We start from the raw sequence: 25,989 nt of genomic DNA, 5'->3' as shown, positions 1-25,989 counted from the left end.
AACGCGTTATAATGCGACCGTTATGTATTTTAAGTATCAATGAAATCTATACCGTAGTACAACCTTTAATTAGGTCGGTCGTAAAAGTGCAGATTCCATAACCTTATCGTAATCACGACGCTAAAACATCAGGGAAATCAATACATTCCTTTACAGGTACGGAACTATTGTTCAATAATTAGGTCATTTATATACAAAGAAGAGTACACATATTACCATTTATATCAATGGATAATTTATACGAGAGTCGTTAACTTGAAGCATAATTATCATATCATGGTTGTAATTAAATTCAAACAGAATTTTTACAATGGTTTACGGAAATCAATATGTCTTGTTGAATTCCTGGTATACATTAAATAAATTATGTTTTAAGGTGTATTTTCATTGTCTTTTCCTTTATCCACTATATTTAGTTATCATCAAAAAAGAATACGGTCGACTACATTTTATTAATAGTGTATTGTCTTTCATGGTATGACCTTCAATAGTGAAATATTCGACTCTTTTTATAGTTAATACATTTTTTTTGCAATAGAAAATTGGAAATCCAAACGAGACGATATTAACAGGTGTACTTTCTGCATTTAAGCGCGATTTTTATTTCAATTTCTTGCAAGTGCATCGACCAAACCAACAAGAAGTCGTTAGCGTAAAGAGCGAGACATATAGTGTTCGACAAACACAAAAAGATAAGCGGAATTCCTCTGTCCGTTCCTGGTTTTATTATTGTAATTCTTTGTGTTCCGTATCCCCGCTACGGTCTCGTTTCTGTCAACTAGAGTGCTTCCCCAATACCTAGCATTAGAACTAACCAGTAAATTAAACAGACTATCTTCATAAGAATGCTCGTTCCTGCGCAGAAATTGCCCATGGATAAACTTCTGTCATTGAAGCAAAGATTTACAGATCTAAAGACGTAAATTCACTGAAGGTTATTGTTGAAATTTTCTAATACAGGTTATTTATTTGGTATAAATGCACGGCAACGCCAAAGGCCTCAGGCAAGGCAATGATAAAGCTTAACGCCTGCCGTAGGAGGATTGCTGACGTTAACAGTAGGTTACGCGATTTTACCTATTCATTCCTTGTTTGCCGGCTTTATCGCGTGTGATATTTGTCTTGTTTACCTATATCTTCGCGTATTGACCCCAGTACATCGATAGGAGACGATGAATAAGGTCCTTAAGGATTTAAGTCACTCCGGAATCAATTCAATTGATAAGTCCGTGTTATATTCAAGAATCACGATAAGACAAGATGTTAGACGAGATTTGAGTAGTTCCGGTCATAATTAGGACGTCTCGTTCTCGAGGAAAGCTTCGGGATATAGACAATGCCATTTTTCGTTGTTATTCATCCGTAAAGGTATCTACTGTTATTGTATTTCATTTGTAGAAATCCCAATCCAAGTTACATAATGCATAGTCAGGTCTAAGTTATGGTTTGTTTCATTTATGGCTTAAATTTGTATGTCATTAATAAAGAAAAGAAATTTCTTAACACGCTCTTCGAAAAATATTTAAATATTTCGATTTTAACCATTTTGTAAATACTTTTTTCGCGTAGCTGCAGGTTGTAAAACAACAATATATAAACTATTTTAACTCATATTCTCCCTTCCACTCACAAGTTCTAAAATTGGCTCACGTGAAAGACTTGCAATAGATATCGAGGACAGAGTGCCAAAATTTTCTTCTTAATTTCAAAATCTAGCTCTTTATCTACACTTCGTAAAAGTGCAAGCCTACGATGTAGTTTAGTGTCTGATCCACGTGAAGACCGTTTTCGATCCAATCTTGTAATTATTTATTTACGAATATCTGAGGCAAGTCTTCCTTCAGAAGGAACTACACATATAAACGGACAAAGTTAAAGCTATCTTGTAATATTTATAGTATAATCTGAAGTCATTATAATCAACGTTTACCTAAACCATCGCGATAAATCAATAAAAGCGAAAATTCTATTTCCACTGCACAAGTTATCAATATCTCTTTAACCCTAAGTCATGCGCAAAACCTTCATTAATGAAAAAACAACTTCAAGCCCTGCTATTAAATGGAATGAGTTTTTGTCACGTAGCGCGCTTGCTACATCCGTTTGTGTTTCATGGTCCCGAAATAAATACTGGCATGTTTTGTAATTACTCTCTGAGTCACAAATACTAGTTTAAAGAGTTTTCGGATTTAGGTTTTAAACGTGTAATTTTAATTAAGCGGAACTTGTGTTAGACATGTGTCTGTCACTCACAGTAGTTAAAGTAACGGTTAATAGATGTATACTAATGTTTAGAATTTATATAGTGATATAATTCAAAAATCTAATATCAAACACGATTGCATAGAGTTCTGGTGCTTTCTTATTTTAGATGAATTTATTCACCATTGTAACTTAAATGATTATTTTCAGTAGACAACGATTACAAAATGCTAAATTCGATCTTAAAAGATAATGAGAATAGTGAGTTTTCCAGTAGAATCAAATATGTCCGAATTAGTAATTGATTTTAATGCATTTCGATCATTCGTGTTAGTTTTGCAATGGATTAAGAAGTATCAAAAACCAATTCAATCCGATACAAAATGAAGCTCAGATTTTCAAATAGTGAATGGACAACACCATTGTTCGTTTTTCCCGATAACTCGTATATCATAGTGCCCATAGTAGGTTATGAAGAAAGAACTTTACGCCAGCCTAACATCGAATGCATATTGCAATATAACAGTGCTACCAAGACGAAACTGGCGTCCTGGCTATGTGGTTGCCAACTTATTCTCGCTTTCACCAATATGCAGAGGATCTGCTAAAATCATTAGGCTTAACTGTAAGTTATAGTCAAACTTAATGAAGCGACACAAAGTTATTTTCATATTGCCTCTCTTCAAAGATTTTTGCACACTGCTTTTGGTTCACTTGTAATTTGATTTACAATTCATGCTTTCCAGGGCGGATTGGTGTGGTTGACACAAGAAAGTGAATGTGAACATGTGCGTTTGTTGCTGTAGTTGTCCCGCTGAGAAACAACACACGCAACCAGCAGACGATCGCGCCAGACCGCGAAATGAAAGTCTAGCGTGTCGAGATCAATTATTTTACATGGAGTAATTGGAATCAATTTCAACTCATCATTGTGATTTATTAACGATATCGTTTATCAAAGACAAATAAATATCTATCCCTGGAGATAAGTTAAACGCTCTTTAGTCCAAAATGACTTTCAACTTGTCAGTAGGCCGTTACACGACCGACACAAATATTAAAATCTGCAAACAGTGTACGTTCAAACGTGTTCGTGACATTGACGATTTACACTGATCGCCGTCACATAAATGTTTGTTTAATTACAAAGCTGATAAATTGTCGTTGGTTCCTAGCTAACCATCATCAAAAACTCATGGGTTACCGCTGAAACGATAGAGTGGTGATCGTGGGCTTCCGACGATGCTGGCTAACGTAAATTGCCAATAATTTCCGAAGAATCCTTTCCATGATTAATCCACAGTACTTTTTAGATGCAGTTAGTAATTCACGCATCAGAATTCCCCTTATTAAAATGCTTTGTGAAAAAACCGCAATATTAGATTTATCTGATATCTTGATATTTCAACTTAAAATGTAATAAAATTGGCCTCGAAAAAATAGCTAACATTCTTACATTCTTTAAAACCATTAGCAAATGTTTAACGTCAATAAAAAGAAAGAAAAAACGTTATATTTGAAATTAATCTAGGGACCTTGGTGAAATACAACAAATATGTAAATATCATAAAAACTGAATTGACATGACAAAAATGTGTCCTTTTTACTCTAGGACACACTATTTAAACTACCCAATAAAGCTGTCAGCTTCTCTCGGTTAGATAGCCAACCACACACGGGTGGCGACTTGATCTGCTATAATGATATGAAGCCTAAATTGAGTGTTTTAACCATGCAATAGTCGCTGACAGTTTTTGCCTCCGTTAGCGCTATTTTGAGTCGGCGTATCGGATCACAAAAATAGGTCACTGTGACCTATAATGTGAACTTTTATGTACATTACTTCATATGATTTATACAATTATATAAGATATATTGTTTACAGGAGTAACTGATGTGAAGCGGTTCAATACAAGGACATTGTGATGACATATATTTTGAACTATTTCCATGGAAAAGGCCCAACCAGTTAGTTTTTACACCATTTGCCGTTATTTCCACCTTTGACCAACATCATAAAAAAATTCCATACACCGTTCCGTGTTAAGAACAACAATCTGTGATAACATTGTATTAATCTATATGTACATTTGTATATGCAAGTTTTTCTATTACTTCAATTTCCCTTGGGTATTTAAAGGCGTTTATGGCAGCTGAATGATATTTCCAGGAATTTCTCATTTAGCAGTTTGGAAATTTAATTATGTAAGTACAATGAAACTGCTGTCTAAATGGCATACTACCCTACCCCGACATGTAAAAGTGGTGCTAGTTACGCAATACTAACACCACAGGAAACAGTCTCAAGAGCAGAAATACAAACGTCATAAAATCATAGCCGATAATATAAACAAACAGCGACAGATAACACACTTGATGAAGCAGATGATATACTTAACCCTTGATAAAAAACAACTTAACTTATATAATCTCAAGATTAGATAATATCGCCCGATACACCATGACGTCACAGTACTTAACCTTTAACGCAAGGTCAGTAGTATCATAGGGGTATTTGCGGATGTCTCGCTGTTTCTGTGCGTAAACAAATACAAAAATTATAGTTTACGGTTAATACTAAATCGAGGAGAGCAATAAAGATTAATTAATTCTAAACCATGCTTTAGAGTATGGAACACGTTTAATTATTGGCGTCATCCGTTTTACAACCATAGGTTTTCAGCCTTATTGACAAGACCTAGAGAGCTAAACATCTGATTGACCGGTTTATTTTTTTTGAAGAAAAAACTGCTTATAAACAGTGACTTTCTAGAGACTTTCATCAAAATCGAAAGATATGCATTTTTTTATGAAATTGACCTAATCTTGTTATATTACTGAAAAGTAAGATATTTGTAATAAAATATACTACTGAACGTTCTCAGTAGCATCTGCTGTTACGCTATTTTACTATGATATTGCAGTAAATCGTTTACATGATGTAACAGTTGCGGTATAATATCTTAATTTCAAAGGATCCCTATTGAGTTTTTGAAGAAAGATTTACTGGTTCACTTGCTGAATTATATATCCTAGTCAGCTGTTGTGATAAAGGTTTTCCTTAGAGTACGGTCACTCACAAATACGGCGCATTTTCTGTGTCAGCACAAGAAATAAGCTGTTTCTGATCTCTACTTCTTTCATCCCAAACTTGATGAAAGATTACATCATACGGACTAGCCTCGTTTTGATAATTACAACGGCAAAAACGCAAAGAACGTGCATTGGTGTTGTGTGTGTGAACAGTACACAGGTATGGATTCATGCCCTAATAGACTTGGCTGATTCTGTCGAGGACATAGCTGTACAGAGGAGATGTGGCCACGTTGTTTAACGCATGCTACACCGACCTTCAAATGTTGTAATATATAAAGCAAAAACACACGTGGCTCGCGATAGGGGGCGGTGTAAGTTCTGATCTAGAAGATAATGTCGAAAAGTCTTGCTAACAGTGATACTTAAAAAGAATGTCTCGTTGATTTGGTGAAATATGACAGTACCCGAAACATTCTTATACAAAAACGTTTCTACAGTGGATATTTGAGTCACTTTCGAAATAATATCATTACATATGATACTTAATAAATTAGATTGACAATGCATATCCAATGCAAATTCAGGGGAGAAGAATGTTGTTGATACAATCCAAGATTGTATATCCTTACTGCATTAAAATAGCTCTAATGATCAGGTGGGTTTGGGTCAATAAAAATGTATTTCTATTTAAATCAAATGTCCATTGAGAGCGCTATAGCATTCGGTTAGCCAGTGTGCGTTTGTCCCATCCACTCCCAGCAATGAGATCTATACCGTAAATGTTCGATTTAAAATGTCATTAAGTGTCCATTCGCGTGGTGAATGAATAGAAAGCATACATTAGTGAACAATTTATCGGAGAGGAAGCTAGTTGAACTTTCAACATGGCGGTCGACAGAGCCAATGTATTATGACGCCCTGTACCACAACTATTTGGATCGGTTGTGCAATGAAGTTTGATCGGAGGACAGACGACCATGTCTGCAGACTTGTTGTCAGCTAAATTCCAATTAAACCAAGTGTCTATTAACTGTTATTACTCCTCAGCTACTGAGTGGATAATGAAAACACATCAAAAGGCTGCATGTCTTCCACACAGCTCGTGCTTCCATAGCAACCCGACATAATGCAAAATTCCAAGTGCGCTAGACCGGAAGTGAATTTTGTCACGTGTCATTACATCGAACGCTGCATACTCTTTCGAACCTATTACCATATATTTCATTAATTTGAATACGGGTGGGCTGCGTCCATATTGTGTCTTCGTACAGGCCTAACATGGCTGACCGCGAGTTTTTTTAAACAGCAAGACTTTTTATGCGTTTTAGGGCAACTTTAAAACCAATTTACATAGCGATAATAACGGTGCCAGTCTGCCAGAGTCAATCATTTTTCTTATGTTGTACCATTAAAGAAGAGGTTGTATATACATACTAATGGAGAGGACAAGCCATGTTGGTCGCCCAATCATATTCCTTAAATGTATATCAGACACGTATTCGTATGTCAATGAAATATATCAGATGAGAAATATTTATGTTTTTAAAAACATACCTGTAAGAACGACATACCATAAGTGACTTCCGTATTTAATTTGCCTAAAGTTGTTTTTTCTATTAAATATACTAATTAGCTATACTCCTGGTGATGATAAGGCTATCTGTCGTACCGTCACAAACTAACACTACCTTATGAACAGTTAACGTCCCGTGACGCGTCAAATGTAACGAAACGCTCATTATCAAAATTTGTTTTCAGCGATATACATGCACACTAGATATGGATGATCGACAAAGCAGAACGCACAGATAGAAATATCTTTCTACTATATCTCTGAGATGTTTATATATTGAGTCACATAGAGAATGTCCGATTGCCTCAAAACGGTGTGTTTACCGCGTGAGCTCGCGCCGTTTGCTAAGCGAGCCTATCTCCGTCAACGCTTAATGCCCATGTTTTAGATACAAGGATATTCATTAAATATAGTGATCCTTTTAAAAGGGTATATATACCCCTAAATATAATTCATTTCAGTTAACAGACAAGAGTAAAAGGATCGGTCTCAAGGTGCGAAGTTGTGAATGGGATTCGCTTATAGACTTAGATATACATGTGAGCACTGTATAGCACGGAAACGTTTAAACCTCAGTCTATCTAATCTTTCGTCCCCGACAAATTGCTCAAACAACCTTACACCGCGGCAGCAGAGTACTTCAACACTTCAAGGCTCTGTCAGATAGCAACTTAACAACTATGACGATACTAGGGCAGTCATATACTGTGATCTGAATATATTTCATGTCTGTCTAGATTTGAAAAATACTTTTCTGCATTTGAACATAAAAGACATACACAAACCATAGTAAGTTCCATCAAAAGACATTCGGGTAATATAAATGGAACATGCTGATTTCTCTAAATACAAATGGACCCTTAGACCACAAGAGGCATATACGGTGTGGTTTCAACATCATGGAGCGCGCCTAGTGTTGATTGCTGGGTACCAACAAACTGTCATTTGAGAGATATAGCTTCTGTAATATCCTATCTCTTGTATTTATAGACAGGTTGCCCTTCATTTCGGCTGCGTATCGGCTTAATTAAGACCGCCAGTATTGCATGAATGTGTACTTTTATAGGAAATTTATAGCGTGCAAGCTGTTAATCTATTCGGCCCTAAGTCTGTGGTCTCATCATAGTCGGCATTACACCTGGTACTAATATTCACATTTCTTTAGAAATTATTAAGTTCCCAATTTTATCACAAACCACAGATTTCGTTATATTCTAAATGCATATTTCCTGTTATTTATATTAAAAAAATCAACGTGAAAATGTTTTAAAAGCTGTCTTGTGGTGGAGTAATTATAAAGTGATATATGTATATAAGTAATAATAATACCTTTTTAAACAGTTATTTACTTTGGTACGTTATATAGGGCAGGCATGAAAATTAAAAATTTGGCTCGATTATATATTATATATTCACTACTCATACATTTAGAAATTTCTTTCTGTCATGGCCTAAAAACAACATTTTATGTTTTGTTTTGTTTTATATTAAAATCGACATTCCTTTATTACGTAAATAGCCAAAAATGTGTTGTAGCATCAAAGATTGTGTTATCTTTATGGGAGAAAGCAAGCCTATACAGGTGCGAATTGTATAATAAATAGACCAGAATTGCATCATACTTTCTTGCTTCAGTTAGGGATCCAGTAAAATAACATTAATGGGAAATTCTTAGACAGGAATAATTTGAAAACATTATGGGTAATTGTCGTTGTAAAAACAGACTGTAACAGATACTTGAATGTCCTGGGAAGTTACCTCAAACTCAACACAAATAACGATTTATGTTTAGACACATGTCTGTGTTTTTTTGTTTGGTAACATTCCGTTCTTTGTTCTCTGATTATAGAATCTGATACATATTAAAATTACTTAAATGTCAAGAGAAAGATTTTTACATTACACCATTGGAAGTTTGGTTTCTTACTCTTAAAACAGATGAAACCAGTAATGGTCTATTACGTTTTAAATAATAAACCAAGGACATTGATGGAGTATATACGACTTAACTGAATGTATCGGGTAAATTATCAGAATTTATACATAATTGATGATGGTTCAATTTTAGATTAAAATAAAATTAGTTTATTTCCTATTCCGCTTCTTAAATTGTTTGTGTGTCAAAAATAGAAACACTTTATGTTGATTATTCATTATCTTTATTAAGACTACAACACTAATAGGAATATTTCTTTTAACTAAAGAAGACACTACATTTATGATTTTATTAAATCAGACCTACCTTTCTTCAAAACGGGACCAAATACACTGTAGTTCTGTGAAGTTGTACAATTCCAACGTTCGAATTTAAACTGCTTCTGGCACTCCGAAATGGCGGCCTTGGCTCCGCGACTAACACATAGTAGAGACTCCGGGTTTTTAAGACATTCTTGTTGTTGCAAATCCACGAGCCCCGGGACACTGTTACACGTGCCGCGATCCTGAGGGACAGCGGCTAGTGACGACACACCCCGAATGGGATTTCGCTAGCCATATAGACTTAATATACAAATGTTACTATTTTGCGTATTAGCACATGGAACGTTTAAATGTCTATTAATCTTTCGTCCCCCTAACACAAACTTGAGGTTTCTCAAAAATTTCCAAACCTGTACAACCGGCGGTAAAGCCATAGTGGAACTGTATATACAACACTTTTGTAGGTTTTTTGTATGTGTAGGTTTTATAGCAACCTTAACTATCCCCCCCTGTATGTATGACATAATACTGAGGCTTTTAAGTCAAAACTTTATTGATCGTGTGAAAATTGATATTTATTTCATGTCTGTTAGATTTGAAAATAAATACTTTTTCTGCATGTTGAACATATAAAAGAATCATTTACAAAACCATAGTAAGTAACATCATTAAGGACGATTCGGGTAATATTAAATGGACCTATGCTGATTTCTCTAAATACAATGGGTATTTACCCTGGGCGTGTTAAACCACAAGAGGCATATACTGGTTTGCGAAAAACACTCCCCTTCAATTTTATTCAACAGTACATCTCATGGATAGCGGCCTAGTGATTTTCTTTTGCTAGGGGGTACTGATCAATATGCTTTTGTCCCTACATGAATCATTTGGCCGATTTAGCTTCTGTAATATCCTATACACTTGTGTATTTTATAGACAGGTTAACAATTCCCCTTCATTTCGGGCTGCGTTATCGGCTTAATTAAGACCTGCCATGTATTGCATCTTGAATGTTATTTCTTTTATAGGATGCATTGTTAGCGTGCAAGCTGATAATCTTTCGGCCCTAAGTCCTGTGGTCTCATCATAGTCGGCATTATAAAATGGTACTAAAATTACTTACTTTAGAAATTTTAAACAAAGTTCCAATTTTATCACAAACCACAGATTTTCTTATATTTCTAAATGCATATTTCCTGTTATTTATATTATAAAAATAAAGTCAACGTGAAAATGTTAAAATTCTGTCTAGTGTGGTGGATTGAAAAATTATAAAGTGATATATGTATATAAGTAATAATAATTACCTTTTTAAACAGTTATTTTACTTTGGTACGTTATATAGGGCAGGCATCGAAAATTTAAAAATTTGGAGTCGATTTATATTATAAACCACTACCCATACATTTAGAAATTGTCTTTATGTCAATGGCCTTAAAAACAACACTTTATGCTTTGTTTTGTTTTAAAATTAAAATCGAATTCCACTTATTAATACGTAAATAGCTAAAAAACGTGTTTAACAATATCACAAAGATTGCTGTTATATTATTTATGAGAAAGCAAGCCTATACAGGTTGCGATTTGTATACGGCCATAAATAGACCAGAATTGCATCATACTTTCTTGCTTCAGTTAGGGATCCAACAAAATAACATTAATGGGAAATTCTTAGACAGGAATAATTTGAAAACATTTTATGGGTAATTGTCGTTTGTAAAAACAGACTGTAACAGATACTTTAAATGTCCCCTGGGAAGTTACCTCTAACTCAAACTACAAATTATACGATTTATGTTTAATAATGTCTGTTTAAAGGTTTTTTGTTTGGTAACATTCCGTTCTTTGTTTCAAAACATAAAAGTTATACTGAATCTTGTGATACATTATTAAAATTATAAATGTATAAGAGAAAGATTTTTACATTACACCATTTATGAAGTATTTGGTTTTTCTTACTCTTAAAACAGAGGAAACCAGTAATGGTCTATTACGTTTTAAATAAATAAACCAAGGACATTGATGGAGTATATACGAACTTAACTAGAATGTATCGGGTAAATTATCAGAATTTATACATAATTGATGATGATTTCAATTTTAGATTAAACATAAAATTAGTTTATTTCCTATTCCGCTTCTTAAAAACGTTTGTGTGTCAAAAATAGAAACACTTTATGTTGAATTCATTATCATCTTTATTAAGACTATCAACACTAATAGGAATATTTCTTTTAACTAATGAAGACACTACATTTATGATTTTATTAAATCAGACCTACCTTTCTTCAAAACGGGACCAAATACACTGTAGTTCTGCATGAAGTTGTACAATTCCCAACGTTCGAATTTAAACTGTCAAAGGCACTAACTACACTCCGAAAATGGCGGCCTTGTAACTATGCTCCGCGACTAACACATAGTTAGAGACTCCGGGTTTTTAAGACATTCTTGTTGTTGCAAATCCACGAGCCCCCGCTGTGGACACTACACTGTTACACGTGCCGCGATGTCCTGAGGTCAGACAGCGGCTATTTGACGACACACACCCAAGTGCCTAGTGGGGGACAAACAGTGTCATTATATTATGTCATAACATGTTATAGGTTCATCACACAATTAACCGCATGTCAACATTTTGTTATTTTTAGAATTAATCAAAATATTATAAGTTGTCGTGTGTCTTTTATGTTAATAAAAACCGGTTGTTATTAATTATATATGCAAATATTGTAAAGAACTGGAAATGAAAATTATTTCCTGAATTATTTAATAATTTTATCTCCAATACACTCAGATTCATATCTAAAGTTAAGATAATTAAAATGTACCAATGTAATAAATGTTGAGAGTTCATTAAAGTTCATTACTTTTTTTTTACATCCAGATTAGAAACACTGCATTGTTTAAATTAACAATAGACACATCCTTATTAAGATAAATGAAAATATGATTAATTTCCGGCAATTTGAATATGAATATGTATCTATAAGCAATCTGGGTTAAAGAATAATTCATGTTTTTTTCAAACCAAATAAACACTAAGCCCGCATGTTTACTGAGTGTTAGTGTGTTTATCGTTTGCTCAGAAAATGAGCACAGTAGAACAGACATTTATCTCTTAGATAAAGTGGGGATATTCAGGTGTGTCAAGTGGCTGATCGAGCAGGGATATACTACTGGTGAAATTGCTATCTATGAAATTATCACAGTAAATCATATGTAAATTATATACAGATTGTTTATCATAGCCATATGTAAATAAACACAGACTGTTCATCTCTCATAAAAACTAATTTTTAAACTTCAAAAGTAGATCATTGAAAAGTAATAAACATGAAATGTTGAAATTCGATTTTCGTTTTTTTTTTTCACCAAAATATACTTCATCTAAAAATCTACAAACTTAATATATGTGAAAAATATATAGTTATAAAGTTTTATTTTATTATTCTGAAGGGTTTTGTGGGTTTTTTGTGTGTGTGGGTTTTTAAGACCTTAACTAATGCTTTACAGTATGCACGTGCTTTTGGACAAGACCACGCGTGATGGTGAAAAATAATGAAATTCCGGACTAACGACAAACATACTGAACTACTAACTGGTCTGAGAATTATTAAATACAAAAATTTATACAAGGGGAACAAAGGATAAGGAGTATTCCTCTTATTGTTTTTCAGTACTTTCATTGTCTTAAATCAATTAATTAACAAGAAAAACTATAGCATTTAGTTCTATAATAAAGTGACTAGTCTCGAAACACTACAGACGAAATCACTCCCCTTCAATTTTATTACAAAGTAAACTCGCTGAACATTCATTAGGGGATATCAGTACAAGCCGACTGAAGTATTTACATGAATAATTTTCTTTATCATTTCCCCCTATACATCATTTCTATAAAATTTAATTATTTGGTTTACATAATGTATACCAATCTTATAACCATGTGTATCTGTTAAATATTTCCTTTACTGTGATGCATTGTCTGTATAAGTTGATATAACTTTCTCATATCGCTTTGCTTCTGAGCGTTAAAAAAAAACAATAAAATTATACTACTTTAATTTGAAACAAAGCCAATTTTTGTCCAGTTTATCTTATTTGTTTAAATACGAGAAAATTTTAACTAAAAAAGAATACAGATATATAAGACTGATATTTGGACCATAACATTAACAATAGTCAAAACACTACATAATACAACGTACTCTTTCATCATAAAGTAACGAAAAAATCGATTTTCATGATCTTTTATACATATAACGTGCATTACGTAAACCCGACAAAAACATTCCTGAAATTGTATATATTAGGTAAACAGGTCTGTTTCAAGCACGGTGTATACTTATTGTGGTAAAAATTTAACGACCTAAAACTGTTCACTGATAATAGGCAACTGCCACATTAAAAAGATTAACATTTAGGCATATACGGCTGTCGGACAATATTTGTGCACAAAAAGAAAACTTTTCGATGGTGGCGTTACGCCCAAAAAATGCGCAATTGTATCATGTTTTTTTCTGGATAGCGCAAACAGTTTAACGTTCCTGTACTTATAGTTATTGAGCGTTTTTAAACACAAGGCAAATTAAGATCCGTTTACAGATTCATTTGAAGACGGTAGATACGAAATCAGAAAAATTAAAAGCGCTTCTATAATCATGAATGATGTTAAAGTATTTGGGAAAAAATGTTTGAACAATATCGTCTTCGGTGTGCATTTACCGGCAGAAAGAACAAAACATAAAAGTTATACTGATAATTGTAAATTAATAAATTATTGGTGATTCACTGAAATAATTAATGTATTTTAATTATTATTTAATTAAACCACAAGGTAATTAACTTACATCCAGCTGTCTAGAGGAAAATGAAGGGGTCTACAATGTTTAACACAAGAACTCCTATAAATAATATCCAGCTACTTGAAAAACTCCAACGAGTAAGTTAACTCATTTTCACTTAATTATACGGGTAGGGACCCACCATAGCGAACGAGAGATCACCGTATACGTTGAAAACAGACACATTTGGGCCAGTTACAATATCGTGTTCGTGGACCAATTTAATTGACATCGTTTTTTTTTATATTTCTACACCATCCTATATATGGTAACCCAGAGGGGACTCATTCAGTCTTTCTCGATCATCGTCAGACTCGACACGCTATTGGCTTCGGTGGAAACAGGTACAATTGTAAGAAGTCGTTTGTGTGATTGGCTAAGAAGGCATATGACTTTAAACGTTATATCGATACGGTTGAATGTTCCTAGTATGCGCTGTCAAATACTTACGTTTTAACCGTGAAGGGGTGATGTAACATAAATGTACGTACTATTACACTACTACTACCGCAGGTTTGTTTCTTTCTCCATAGCGCGGGCTATAGCTGTGTCGTCGCTGGAGGAACTTATCACCCTATGTGGTTGAGTCGAGTGTAATTTAATCATCAATATTTTGTCAATAGTATCAATTTGACCAAGAAAAAAGGACAGCAGTTTTGGGTACAAAAGTTTGCTGAAATGGTTAAAAGTCTACAACACTTGTACAAAAAGATTTAAGTGATCTTATTATTTTGTCAATGTATGCAATGAAATAGAGAGCTCTTATGTGGATGTTGTGTTTACACTGTAGTGTTTAGATATACGAGATCGTTTGTGACAATGCATACAGGTAGGAAACAATCGCTCTACCTTATATTGAAAGATGTTTTACACGCTGTGGGTGAAAATTTCGGTTGAGGGGTCGTGAGCAAATATGAGAGAGAATTGATCAAACATTTTAAATTGATTAGGAAAACACTGGATTGTTTAAAAGTACCCCGCAGTGTTGATTTTGTCACAAAGCCCCCCCTTAACAAAAGTGAACATCAAAAGACGTCGGAACAATCGTATCAAAAGTTTGTCAGCTTAAAAGGACCAGATTCTATTTTGTCAGGAGCACGGCCGACAAAAACATTGATATCCCATACGTTCACAGTACTTGATAAAACCAAATAACATGTGAATCAATTAAACGGGCTCGTCACATGACGAATACATTGCCTACCTACATCCCGACCATATGTCCATTCGTTCTTTATCTGTAAATTCATTTGAATTATTTATGATTTGATTAGGAATTACATTATAAATTCAGTGTGTGAAATAGTTTGCATCTGATTAAAAAAAAAATAAAAATGATAAATTTAGATAATAATTACTCTTAATGAGCAATCGTTCTCGGTAAAAACTATTTTTGTTTATTATAGAGATAATTATAACAGTGAAATGGAAGTTGTGTCTTCGTTGATGGCATTGTTAAGGTTAGATTGTTATAAAAATCACCTAACTTGCTGCGATTGCTTGAGAAAAACTTCCTTGTACAAGTGTGTGGCAAGGACCCCTCTCCTATATGAATTGCTCAATACTTTTCTCGATATAACGGCTATTGAAAACGTCGTGTCCTTTTCCCCCCACCCACCCCCTAATGGCATTTTATGGTAAAAAAAAAAAAATAAAAAAAAAAAGAAAAAAACGCAATATATAATATCGACAACATTAAACGAGAATCTATCCAATTTCAAACCAGTTACAATGAAACATATATTCAAGAAAGTCTTATGATAACAAAATAAACTTTGAATAAACATAATAGGAAAATTGTTTTTATCATATATTGTCTCAGTAGACGGCACAACCGAGCCGGATTTTCTATTCCTTTTGTTTGGAAACGAAAATAAAAGTTTCACTTATAATTTTCTATTTAATAAAAGATATGTTGCCCCCCCCCCTTACACCCGTGATGAATGGAATTTGAAATTTATCTACGCCACGTTAAATGATTGATATGCCCGTAGGAAGGCTCGGGAGGGGGGGGGAGCTGCAGGGGGTGGCAAATTATTGAATTCGTTTTGATAAACTTTGTCCCCATTTCGCCCACGGGGGGTCATATCCTTGAAAGATTCCTCTTAACATGTGTACACTTCGTTGATCTAGAATTTTCCGATGCTCAATCATATGGGTTTCCAAGCACATAATGTGTACCATACATAGTACAAAAACTATTAACAAAAAATGTAACCATAGTTTCTATGATACTGTTTACACGGATACTAGATCAATTTTTTCGAATGTCTTCAGCGAGTACCAATTAATTTCCGTAGTTAGAGTCATTTAAGACAAGTGGACTTGTTCGAAGATGTATGGTACAAAGAAAGTAATTCCAACCGTATTTGACCAAATGGATTGTTATATAATCGCAGTAGTTATATGTACAGACATGTGAACATCAGTGAACATTTACTTTACTATTAAAAAATATTCTAAATTTTAATAGTACTTCAATTAAGACATCAGGGATGAACTTTTGCTTAAAGACATTATTAAAAGACATACAGATGAAATCCTATTTAAGTCATTAAAATAGCTATTTAAATATACTATACCAAAATTAAGAACGATCGCTAAACAGTCATAATTTTACATGTTAATACTTATACCCAGATTGACAATGAAGACCTAATAAAGAACTCACTTTCAACACGTTTAACACGCATTGAAATTTACGTATCCGTGTAATTAAACATAAATGTCGATCACAGATAATATTCACTAGTTTATATCCATGACTAGACAATAATTTATCGTCGAAAAGACCGATCAGGTTACCTTGTCAAAATACAATAAGGCTTCATCAATAACTTCCCCCCCATAAATGTATTCAGTGACTTGGATATCACATATCGTATCCCCACGGTTACCGTTCAACTCTTGCCAACGTTCCATAAATGTTGCGAAAACTTCGATAATGACCCAAATGGCTTCACTGAATAACATAGTTATTGTATTCGGCATGTCAATTATGCATTGTCTATTACCCCATTCGATCATATCCTATTTATGCGTGAGACCCCTCGTAACTGTACATCGTTAGATTAGAAATACTATAATAGTACATACACTGTATAAACTTTAACGGTGTTTTATACTTGAAAAATGTTAAATTCTAAAAGCATAGCATTGTTTCCGAAATGGAGTTCACGGTTTAAATTTCGTAGTGAGCACTTTTTTAAGTGGATCTTGTTTTAGGATCAAATTGGGTACTACATGATTAATTCCAATCAGTGGTATTATGGACCTTTGATATAATCGAAGCCCCCCCCCGTTATGACAGGTTTGCGATCAACCTTCGAACGCTTCATACAATTCGACGTCGCTATATTTTTGGCATTTTATAGTACTCAATTAAGACAATCAAATGAACTTTGCGAAATGAGACATTATTTAAACAGGCACACTAGATATATTTCTTGTCAATTAATAACTATATTTTTATATTTATTCTAACATATTTATCACTACCGCCGACAATGTTTTATATTTAAGTGTTTCAGATAACCATAGTATGGACCAATGAATTACATCACACTTTCAAGTTTTAACGATTACTGTACGTGTAATAAACGAGTGATCGATCACCAGATAAATTTTCTTTCTTTTTCTTCGGAACAGATACTAGACAATTTTAGTCCGTTCGAAAGCCGTTCCAGTTTACTTTCGAATTTATAACAATTATCGGTCAATGACTATAAAATTCAGACGCGATTTCATTCGTCACGATGTTACGTGACTATTTATGTTCCTAAATGGCTGAAAAACTTTTTAATGATTCAGGAGTCACTATAAAATGGGACAACTGTACTTTCATTTGGCCATTTCACGATCGATAAATCAATTCTTGTTGATTGCCAAGATAATAATCTTAAAAGCACATGGTTGAAAACATTTGCAATTCTCATTAAATATCAATTGATGATAATCTAGTGATGACATCAAATGGGGGCGTAAGAGGGAAATTATTTTTTCGACTTTTGAAATCTCCCAGACGTTTATTCTACCTTCCATTATGGCAGATGTTTACCTTTCAGTCTGAAATGGAACTTCTGAGCTATAAATTTTCTAGGGGCACCATGTAATTCAAAACATTAAACTTACATACCGGGAATGTTATTTATTGAAGCTTTCAGATAAACAAATGAATTCCTATTTCTACCAGCCGTACTCTACTCTTGGTAAAATAGATTATTGAACAATCAATATTGTCTTCGACCTGTCAGATCACGAGTTCCAATTCATGAGACCATTGAAATGATTTGTTTAACTTATTCTTACCAATAGTTATTAATGCGAACGCTATGACTTTTGTAATTACGTACGATCATTAAACGTTTTTTTCTTAATTCATTGGAGAATTTTATATATTGGAGAAATGAACCGATCGATCTCCAGTGTTTGTCCTTTTCTCGTCCATTTAAAACTGCGTCACAACCTTATTTTACCTGTCGTATGAAAACACAAAATTTTCAGTTACAATAATCAACTTTTATACAATACATGAGGCTAAATTCACCGCTGATTCGACAAGTATATCTGGATCCAATTAAGTAGCAAAATGGTGTTGCAGACACTGAGGACTGATATCAAACACCTGTAATGTATATCACTAGTGTTTCTACCTAAAACTCAATGCTAAGGATAAAGGACTACATGACTAAATAGGGATGAACGTTTATGATCAAGAGTCACAAGGTCATCATGTTAAATACAATTGTTACCCAAGTACGCCATGCTGTAAGAAATGTACGGACCATAGTCAGGATGGAAGTAAGTCGGGAATTAAACATTGTAGGTCAAGACTGCATGCAGTCGGTGTGGATGGAAAGCACTAACAATAGCATGTAAATTGAACCAGGATGTACAGAGTGGTTTTTCAGTTGATCGTGATTCGGGGAGGAAAATTCGAAGGCCATCTACAAGGCAAAAGCAGTGTAAAGCTTGGGCAAGCGACGACGATACATGACTGACTGTTTTAAAAACTATGCGTTATTAAACGTATAACTACACCGGTTGACAATACCAAGAAGAGGTTTATACGTGACTACGGTGAGGGACTTTGCTTTCCTCATCGCTTCCCGTGACCGACTCCAAACTAGTCATTTATACCTCTAAATTAGGGCATTTGAGCTCTACTTACATAACCATATGATAAGGAGACTATATTGTAACCGAGGATGTTTTAAATAGAAGCTTTCAACCTAACGAAAAGCTCATGAATGTTATTGAAAAGGTAGGAAAAGTCTTATTCTGTTCGCCGGTCAATGTCGGGCTGAAGGATGGTTATACTTCACCATGAACATGTTTTCGTCAACGCCCAGGGTTTGCAAAATTAGGGAATGGGCTAAATTTATCAAACGCTTCAATTTGATAGAAGGCAGTAGGAAGAAAACTGCCATTGCTTGTAGTTGGAGCCGTTACGAGGGAGAACACCCGGTTATCTATCGAAAAGAAGAACTTGGTAACACACCTACTAACGCCGCGACAAACTGGAGATGTGTGGGAGTAAATTATCTGAAGGATAACCAGATAAAACTTAGGATCTGAAATTTACAAATTAGATCACAGTATAAAAACTTGTATTTGTCAATAAAGGTTGTTGAACCAAGAAACATGATTTAATCATTCACCACCACCACCACCACAACCACCACTACCATCACCACACACCACCACAACCAGTCCACTACCACACCCACCACCATCACTGACTACCACCCACCACCACCACCGACCACCAGTCATCATTATATTACATCAACATCACCAGTCGACCACCACACCTCCATCCACCAAACCTCACTACCGATCACCACACACACCTCACCCGCCATCACACTACCACCAACCAACCCATACCACCACCACCACCACACCACACCACCATAACCTCATCACCAACCACCACCACCCCATCACTCCACCACAACCGCCATAACTACCACCACCACCACCATCACCTCCACCACCACACCACCATCATCATCATCATATCATCATTAACACCATCCTCGGATAATCACTTACGATCTATACACCCCTGGATATTCTCCAGAACAAGACAAAGGTAATTTAGTCCTTTGACGTACATTCAAAAGAGCCGTATAACGGTACACTGTGGTTTGACATGGCTTTGAAGTTGGGGCGTACGTTTTTCGTCTCTCAGTTTCAAAGGGAAAGCTGACTGGTCTGTGATTGGTTCGTCAGATCTGTTCCACTGAGCACCATTTTTAACATATGAGATAGTCCAGGGGTGTTGAGAGTCGTAAGTGATAACTGGTGTATTGAGGTTGCATTAACACCAACACCACTACATCACCACCTACCACACCTATTATATGAAATTTACTATCATTCTACTACCAAGAACCACCACCACCACGCCACCACATAACATCAATTATCGCGTTATCGCTGCGCCAACCCACCACCACCACCACTCACCCACCAACCCAGACTACTTAACAATAACGCACCATGATCACGCTGACCATTCGACCAAACCATACACTCACACCACCATCCCACACACCACACAACCGAACCAAACCACTACCGACCAAACACCAAAAACCCAAAACACCCCACCTTATACCTACCAAACCAATCAGCATACATGGTGCTATTGAACTGTACCATCGATCGACAGTCCGACCCCCCCCCTCCCCCCCACCCCTCCACCAACCCCCAAAAACCAACAACCCCCCCCCCCCAGGTCATCAAGTTTACCAAAATGTTACATACAATTACCCTTTTCAACCTAAAACCTCACACGAAAATGGGAAAAGGTTAAACATAACTAAATAGGATATGGGATATTATGATCAAGAGTCCAAGGTGTTTGTAAACATGTTAAAATGTATCATCTGAGGCAATAACGATAGACATACGAAAGTCATCGGCATCAACATCTGTTAGGTCAAGACTGCACTGCGTGTGTGTGGTATGGAAGTCACAACAATAGAAGAACTCACCAGATGGTAGAGTGGTTTTCAGATGATGTGATTCGGGAAAAAGAAGGCCATCTAAAGGCAAAAGCAGTGGAGCTGGGCAATGACGACCGAAGAATAGTGAGTTTTAAGCTGTGCTAGTATTAACAACCGTGACATCCATAAGAGGTTTTTATCTGTGGACAGGGGATGGGACTTAGCTCTGAACGCGACGTAACTTTCATTTTATACACTACAATGTGATTGAGCTCAAACATTACCATGATAGGAGATCTTGTAATGAGGAGTATAAAAGGAAGAAACCTAAAGAATGCTCTGATGTTATAGAAAAGGTTGGAAAGTCTTTTCTGTTCGCGGTCAATGTCGGCTGTGAAGGATGTTATACCTCCAATGAAACATATTTTGGCAACGCCCAGGATAGCCAAAATTAGAAGGGCAATATATCGTTATTACGTAAATAGCTAAAAAACGTGTTGTAGCATCAAAGATTGTGTTATCTTTATGGGAGAAAGCAAGCCTATACAGGTGCGATTTGTATAATAAATAGACCAGAATTGCATCATACTTTCTTGCTTCAGTTAGGGATCCAGTAAAATAACATTAATGGGAAATTCTTAGACAGGAATAATTTGAAAACATTATGGGTAATTGTCGTTGTAAAAAACACAGACTGTAACAGATACTTGAATGTCCTGGGAAGTTACCTCCAACTCAACACAAATAACGATTTATGTTTAGACACATGTCTGTGTTTTTTTGTTTGGTAACATTCCGTTCTTTGTTCTCTGATTATAGAATCTGATACATATTAAAATTACTTAAATGTCAAGAGAAAGATTTTTACATTACACCATTGGAAGTTTGGTTTCTTACTCTTAAAACAGAGGAAACCAGTAATGGTCTATTACGTTTTAAATAATAAACCAAGGACATTGATGGAGTATATACGACTTAACTGAATGTATCGGGTAAATTATCAGAATTTATTAATTGATGATGGTTCAATTTTAGATTAAAATAAAATTAGTTTATTTCCTATTCCGCTTCTTAAATTGTCGTTTGTGTGTCAAAAATAGAAACACTTTATGTTGATTATTCATTATCTTTATTAAGACTACAACACTAATAGGAATATTTCTTTTAACTAAAGAAGACACTACATTTATGATTTTATTAAATCAGACCTACCTTTCTTCAAAACGGGACCAAATACACTGTAGTTCTGTGAAGTTGTACAATTCCAACGTTCGAATTTAAACTGCTTCTGGCACTCCGAAATGGCGGCCTTGGCTCCGCGACTAACACATAGTAGAGACTCCGGGTTTTTAAGACATTCTTGTTGTTGCAAATCCACGAGCCCCGGGACACTGTTACACGTGCCGCGATCCTGAGGGACAGCGGCTAGTGACGACACACCCAAGTGCCTGTGGGGGACAAACAGTGTCATTATATTATGTCATAACATGTTATAGGTTCATCACACAATTAACCGCATGTCAACATTTTGTTATTTTTAGAATTAATCAAAATATTATAAGTTGTCGTGTGTCTTTTATGTTAATAAAAACCGGTTGTTATTAATTATATATGAATATTGTAAAGAACTGAAAGAAAATTATTTCCTGAATTATTAATAATTTTATCTCCAATACACTCATTCATATCTAAAGTTAAGATAATTAAAATGTAATAAATGTTGAGTTCATTAAAGTTCATTACTTGTTTTATTTACATCCAGTTATTAGCTGCAGTGTTTACAGTTTAATTAACAATAGACACATCCTTATTAAGATAAATGAAAATATGATTAATTTCCGGCAATTTAATATGAATATGTATCTATAAGCAATCTGGTTAAGAATAATTCATGTTTCAAACCAAATAAACACTAAGTGCATTTACTGAAGTGTTATCGTGCTCAGAAAATGAGCACAGTAGAACAGACATTATCTAGATAGATAAAGTGGGATATTCAGGTGTGTCAAGTGGCTGATCGAGCAGGGATATACTGGTGAATTGCTATCTATGAAATTATCACAGTAATCATATGTAAATATATACAGATTGTTTATCATTGCCATATGTAAATAAACACAGACTGTTTATCTCATAAAAACTAATTTTTAACTTCAAAAGTAGATCATTGAAAAGTAATAAACATGAATTAAATTCGATTTTTTTTTTCACCAAAAGACTTCATCTAAAATCTACAAACTAATATATGTGAAAAATATATAGTTATAAAGTTTTATTTTATTATTCTGAAGGTTTTGTGGGTTTTTTTGTGGGTTTTTAAGACCTTAACTATGCTTACAGTATGCACGTGATTTTGGAGAGACCACGCGTGAAAATATGAATTCCGGACTTACGACAACATACTGAACTACTAACTGGTCTGAATTATTAAATACAAAATTCATACAGGGGAACAAAGGATAAGGAGTTTCCTCTTATTGTTTCAGTACTTTCATGTCTTAAATCAATCAATTAACAAGAAAAACAAGCATTTGTTCTATAATAAAGTGACTAGCCGAAACACTCCCCTTCAATTTTATTACAAAGTAAACTCCTGAACATTAGGGGATATCAGTACAAGCCGACTGAAGTATTTACATGAATAATTTTCTTTATCATTTCCCCTATACATCATTTCTATAAAATTTAATTATTTGGTTACATAATGTATATCAATCTTATAACCATGTGTATCTGTTCCTATTTCCTTAATGTGATGCATTGTCTGTATAAGTTGATATAACTTTCTCATATCGCTTTGCTTCTGAGCGTTAAAAACAATAAAATTATACTACTTTAATTTGAAACAAAGCCAATTTGTCCAGTTTTCTTATTTGTTTAAATACGAGAAAATTTTAACAAAAAGAATACAGATATATAAGACTGATATTGCATAACATTAACCAATACACTACATAATACATAGTACTCTTTCATCATAAGTAACGAAAATCGATTTCTGATCTTTATACATATAACGTGCATTACGTAAACCCGACAAAACATTCCTGAAATTGTATATATAGGTAAACAGGTCTGTTTCGGTGTGGTAAAATTTAACGACCTTACACTGTTCACTGATAATAGGCAACTGCCACATTAAAAGATTAACATTTAGGCATACGGCTGTCGGACAATATTTGTGCACCAAAAGAAAACTTTTCGATGGTGGCGTTACGCCAAAAAATGCGCAATTGTATCATGTTTTTTTCTGATAGCAAACAGTTAACGTTCCTGTACTTATAGTTATTGAGCGTTTTTAACACAAGGCAAATTAAGATCCGTTTACAGATTCATTTGAAGACGGTAGATACGAAATCAGTAAAAGCGCTTCTATAATCATAATGATGTTAAAGTATTTGGAAAATGTTGAACAATATCGTCTTCGGTGCATTTACCGGCAGAAAGACAAAACATAAAAGTTATACTATATTGTAAATTAATAAATTATTGGGTGATATAATTAATGTATTTAATTATTATTTAATTAAACCACAAGGTAATTAACTTACATCCAGCTGTCTAGAGAAAATGAAGGGGTCCATGTTAACACAAGAACTCCTATAAATAATATCCAGCCTTGAAAACTCCAACGAGAATAACTCATTTTCACTTAATATACGGGTAGACCCACCATAGCGAACGAGAGATCACCGTATACGTTGAAAACAGACACATTTGGGCCAGTTACAATATCGTGTTGTGGACCCGACACATTCTACACCATCTATATATGATAACCCAGAGGGGACTCATTCAGTCTTTCTCATCGTCAGACTCGACACGCTATTGGCTTCGGTGGAAACAGGTACAATTGTAAGAGTCGTTGTGATTGGCTAAGAAGCGCATATGACTTTAAACGTTATATCGATACGGTGTTCCTAGTATGCGCTGTCAAATACTTACGTTTTAACCGTGTGATGTACATATGTACGTACTATTACACTACTACTACCGCAGGTTTTGTTTCTTTTCCATAGCGCTATAGCTGTTCGCTGGAGGAACTTATCACCCTAGGGTTGAGTCGAGTGTATTTAATCATCAATATTTTGTCAATAGTATCAATTTGACAAGAAAAGGACAGCGGGTACAAAAGTTTGCTGAAATGGTTAAAAGTCTACAACACTTGTACAAAAGTTAATGATCTTATTATTATGTATGAATGAAATAGAGAGCTCTTATGTGGATGTTGTGTTTACCTGTAGTGTTTAGATATACGAGATCGTGTGACAATGCATACAGGTAGGAAACAATCGCTCTACCTTAGATGTTTTACACGCTGTGGGTGAAAATTTCGGTTGAGGGGTCGTGAGCAAATATGAGAGAGAATTGATCAAACATTTTAAATTGATTAGGAAAACACTGGATTGTTTAAAAGTACCCCGCAGTGTTGAATTGTCACAAAGGTAACAAAAGTGAACATCAAAAGACGCGGAACAATCGTATCAAAAGTTTGTCAGCTAAAAGGACCAGATTCTATTGTCAGGAGCACGGCCGAAAAACATTGATATCCCATACGTTCACAGTACTGATAATAACATTGTATCAATTAAACGCTCGTCACTGACGAATACATTGCTCTACCTACATCCGACAAAAATGTCCATTCGTTTTTATCTGTAATTCATTTGAATTATTTATGATTTGATTAGGAATACTTTATTCAGTGGTGAAATAGTTTGCATCTGGCTTAAAAAAAATGATAATTAGATAATAATTACTCTTAATGAGCAATCGTTCTCGGTAAAAACTATTTTTGTTATTATAGAGATAATTATAACAGTGAAATGGAAGTGTCTTCGTTGATGGCATTGTTAGGGGTTAAACAATCACCTAACTTGCTGCGATTGCTTGAGAAAAACTTCCTTGTACAAGTGTGTGGCAAGGCCCTCTCCTATATGATGCTATACTTTTCTCGATATAACGGCTATTGAAAACGTCGTGTATTTTACAGTCCTATGGCAATGGAATATAATATCGACAACATTAAACGAGAATCTATCCAATTTCAAACCAGTTACAATGAAACTATATTCAAGAAAGTCTTATGATAACAAAATAAACTTTGATAAACAATAATAGGAAATTGTTTTATCATATATTGTCTCAGTAGACGGCACAACCGAGCCGGATTTCT

General features: G+C 34.6%; 1 protein-coding gene across 1 annotated transcript in view; it reads right to left on the bottom strand.

Annotated features, from left to right (window-relative positions):
* The window catches only part of LOC138305036 (protein Wnt-16-like), a 42,920-nt gene extending 33,476 nt beyond the window's left edge, over positions 1–9,444 (bottom strand). The window contains exons 1-2 of the mRNA XM_069245446.1: positions 9,421–9,444; positions 9,054–9,297 (exon numbers count right to left, since the gene is read on the bottom strand). Coding sequence (XP_069101547.1) covers positions 9,054–9,297; positions 9,421–9,444 — 268 coding nt within the window. The remainder of the gene's footprint in view (positions 1–9,053; positions 9,298–9,420) is intronic.
* Between the last annotated feature and the right edge of the window lie 16,545 nt (positions 9,445–25,989).

The sequence above is a fragment of the Argopecten irradians genome, chromosome 12 (genome assembly GCF_041381155.1).
Source record: "Argopecten irradians isolate NY chromosome 12, Ai_NY, whole genome shotgun sequence".
In the NCBI taxonomy this organism is placed as follows: domain Eukaryota; kingdom Metazoa; phylum Mollusca; class Bivalvia; order Pectinida; family Pectinidae; genus Argopecten; species Argopecten irradians.
Note: the sequence above shows the minus strand (reverse complement) of the source record. Positions and strands in the feature narration are given on the sequence as shown.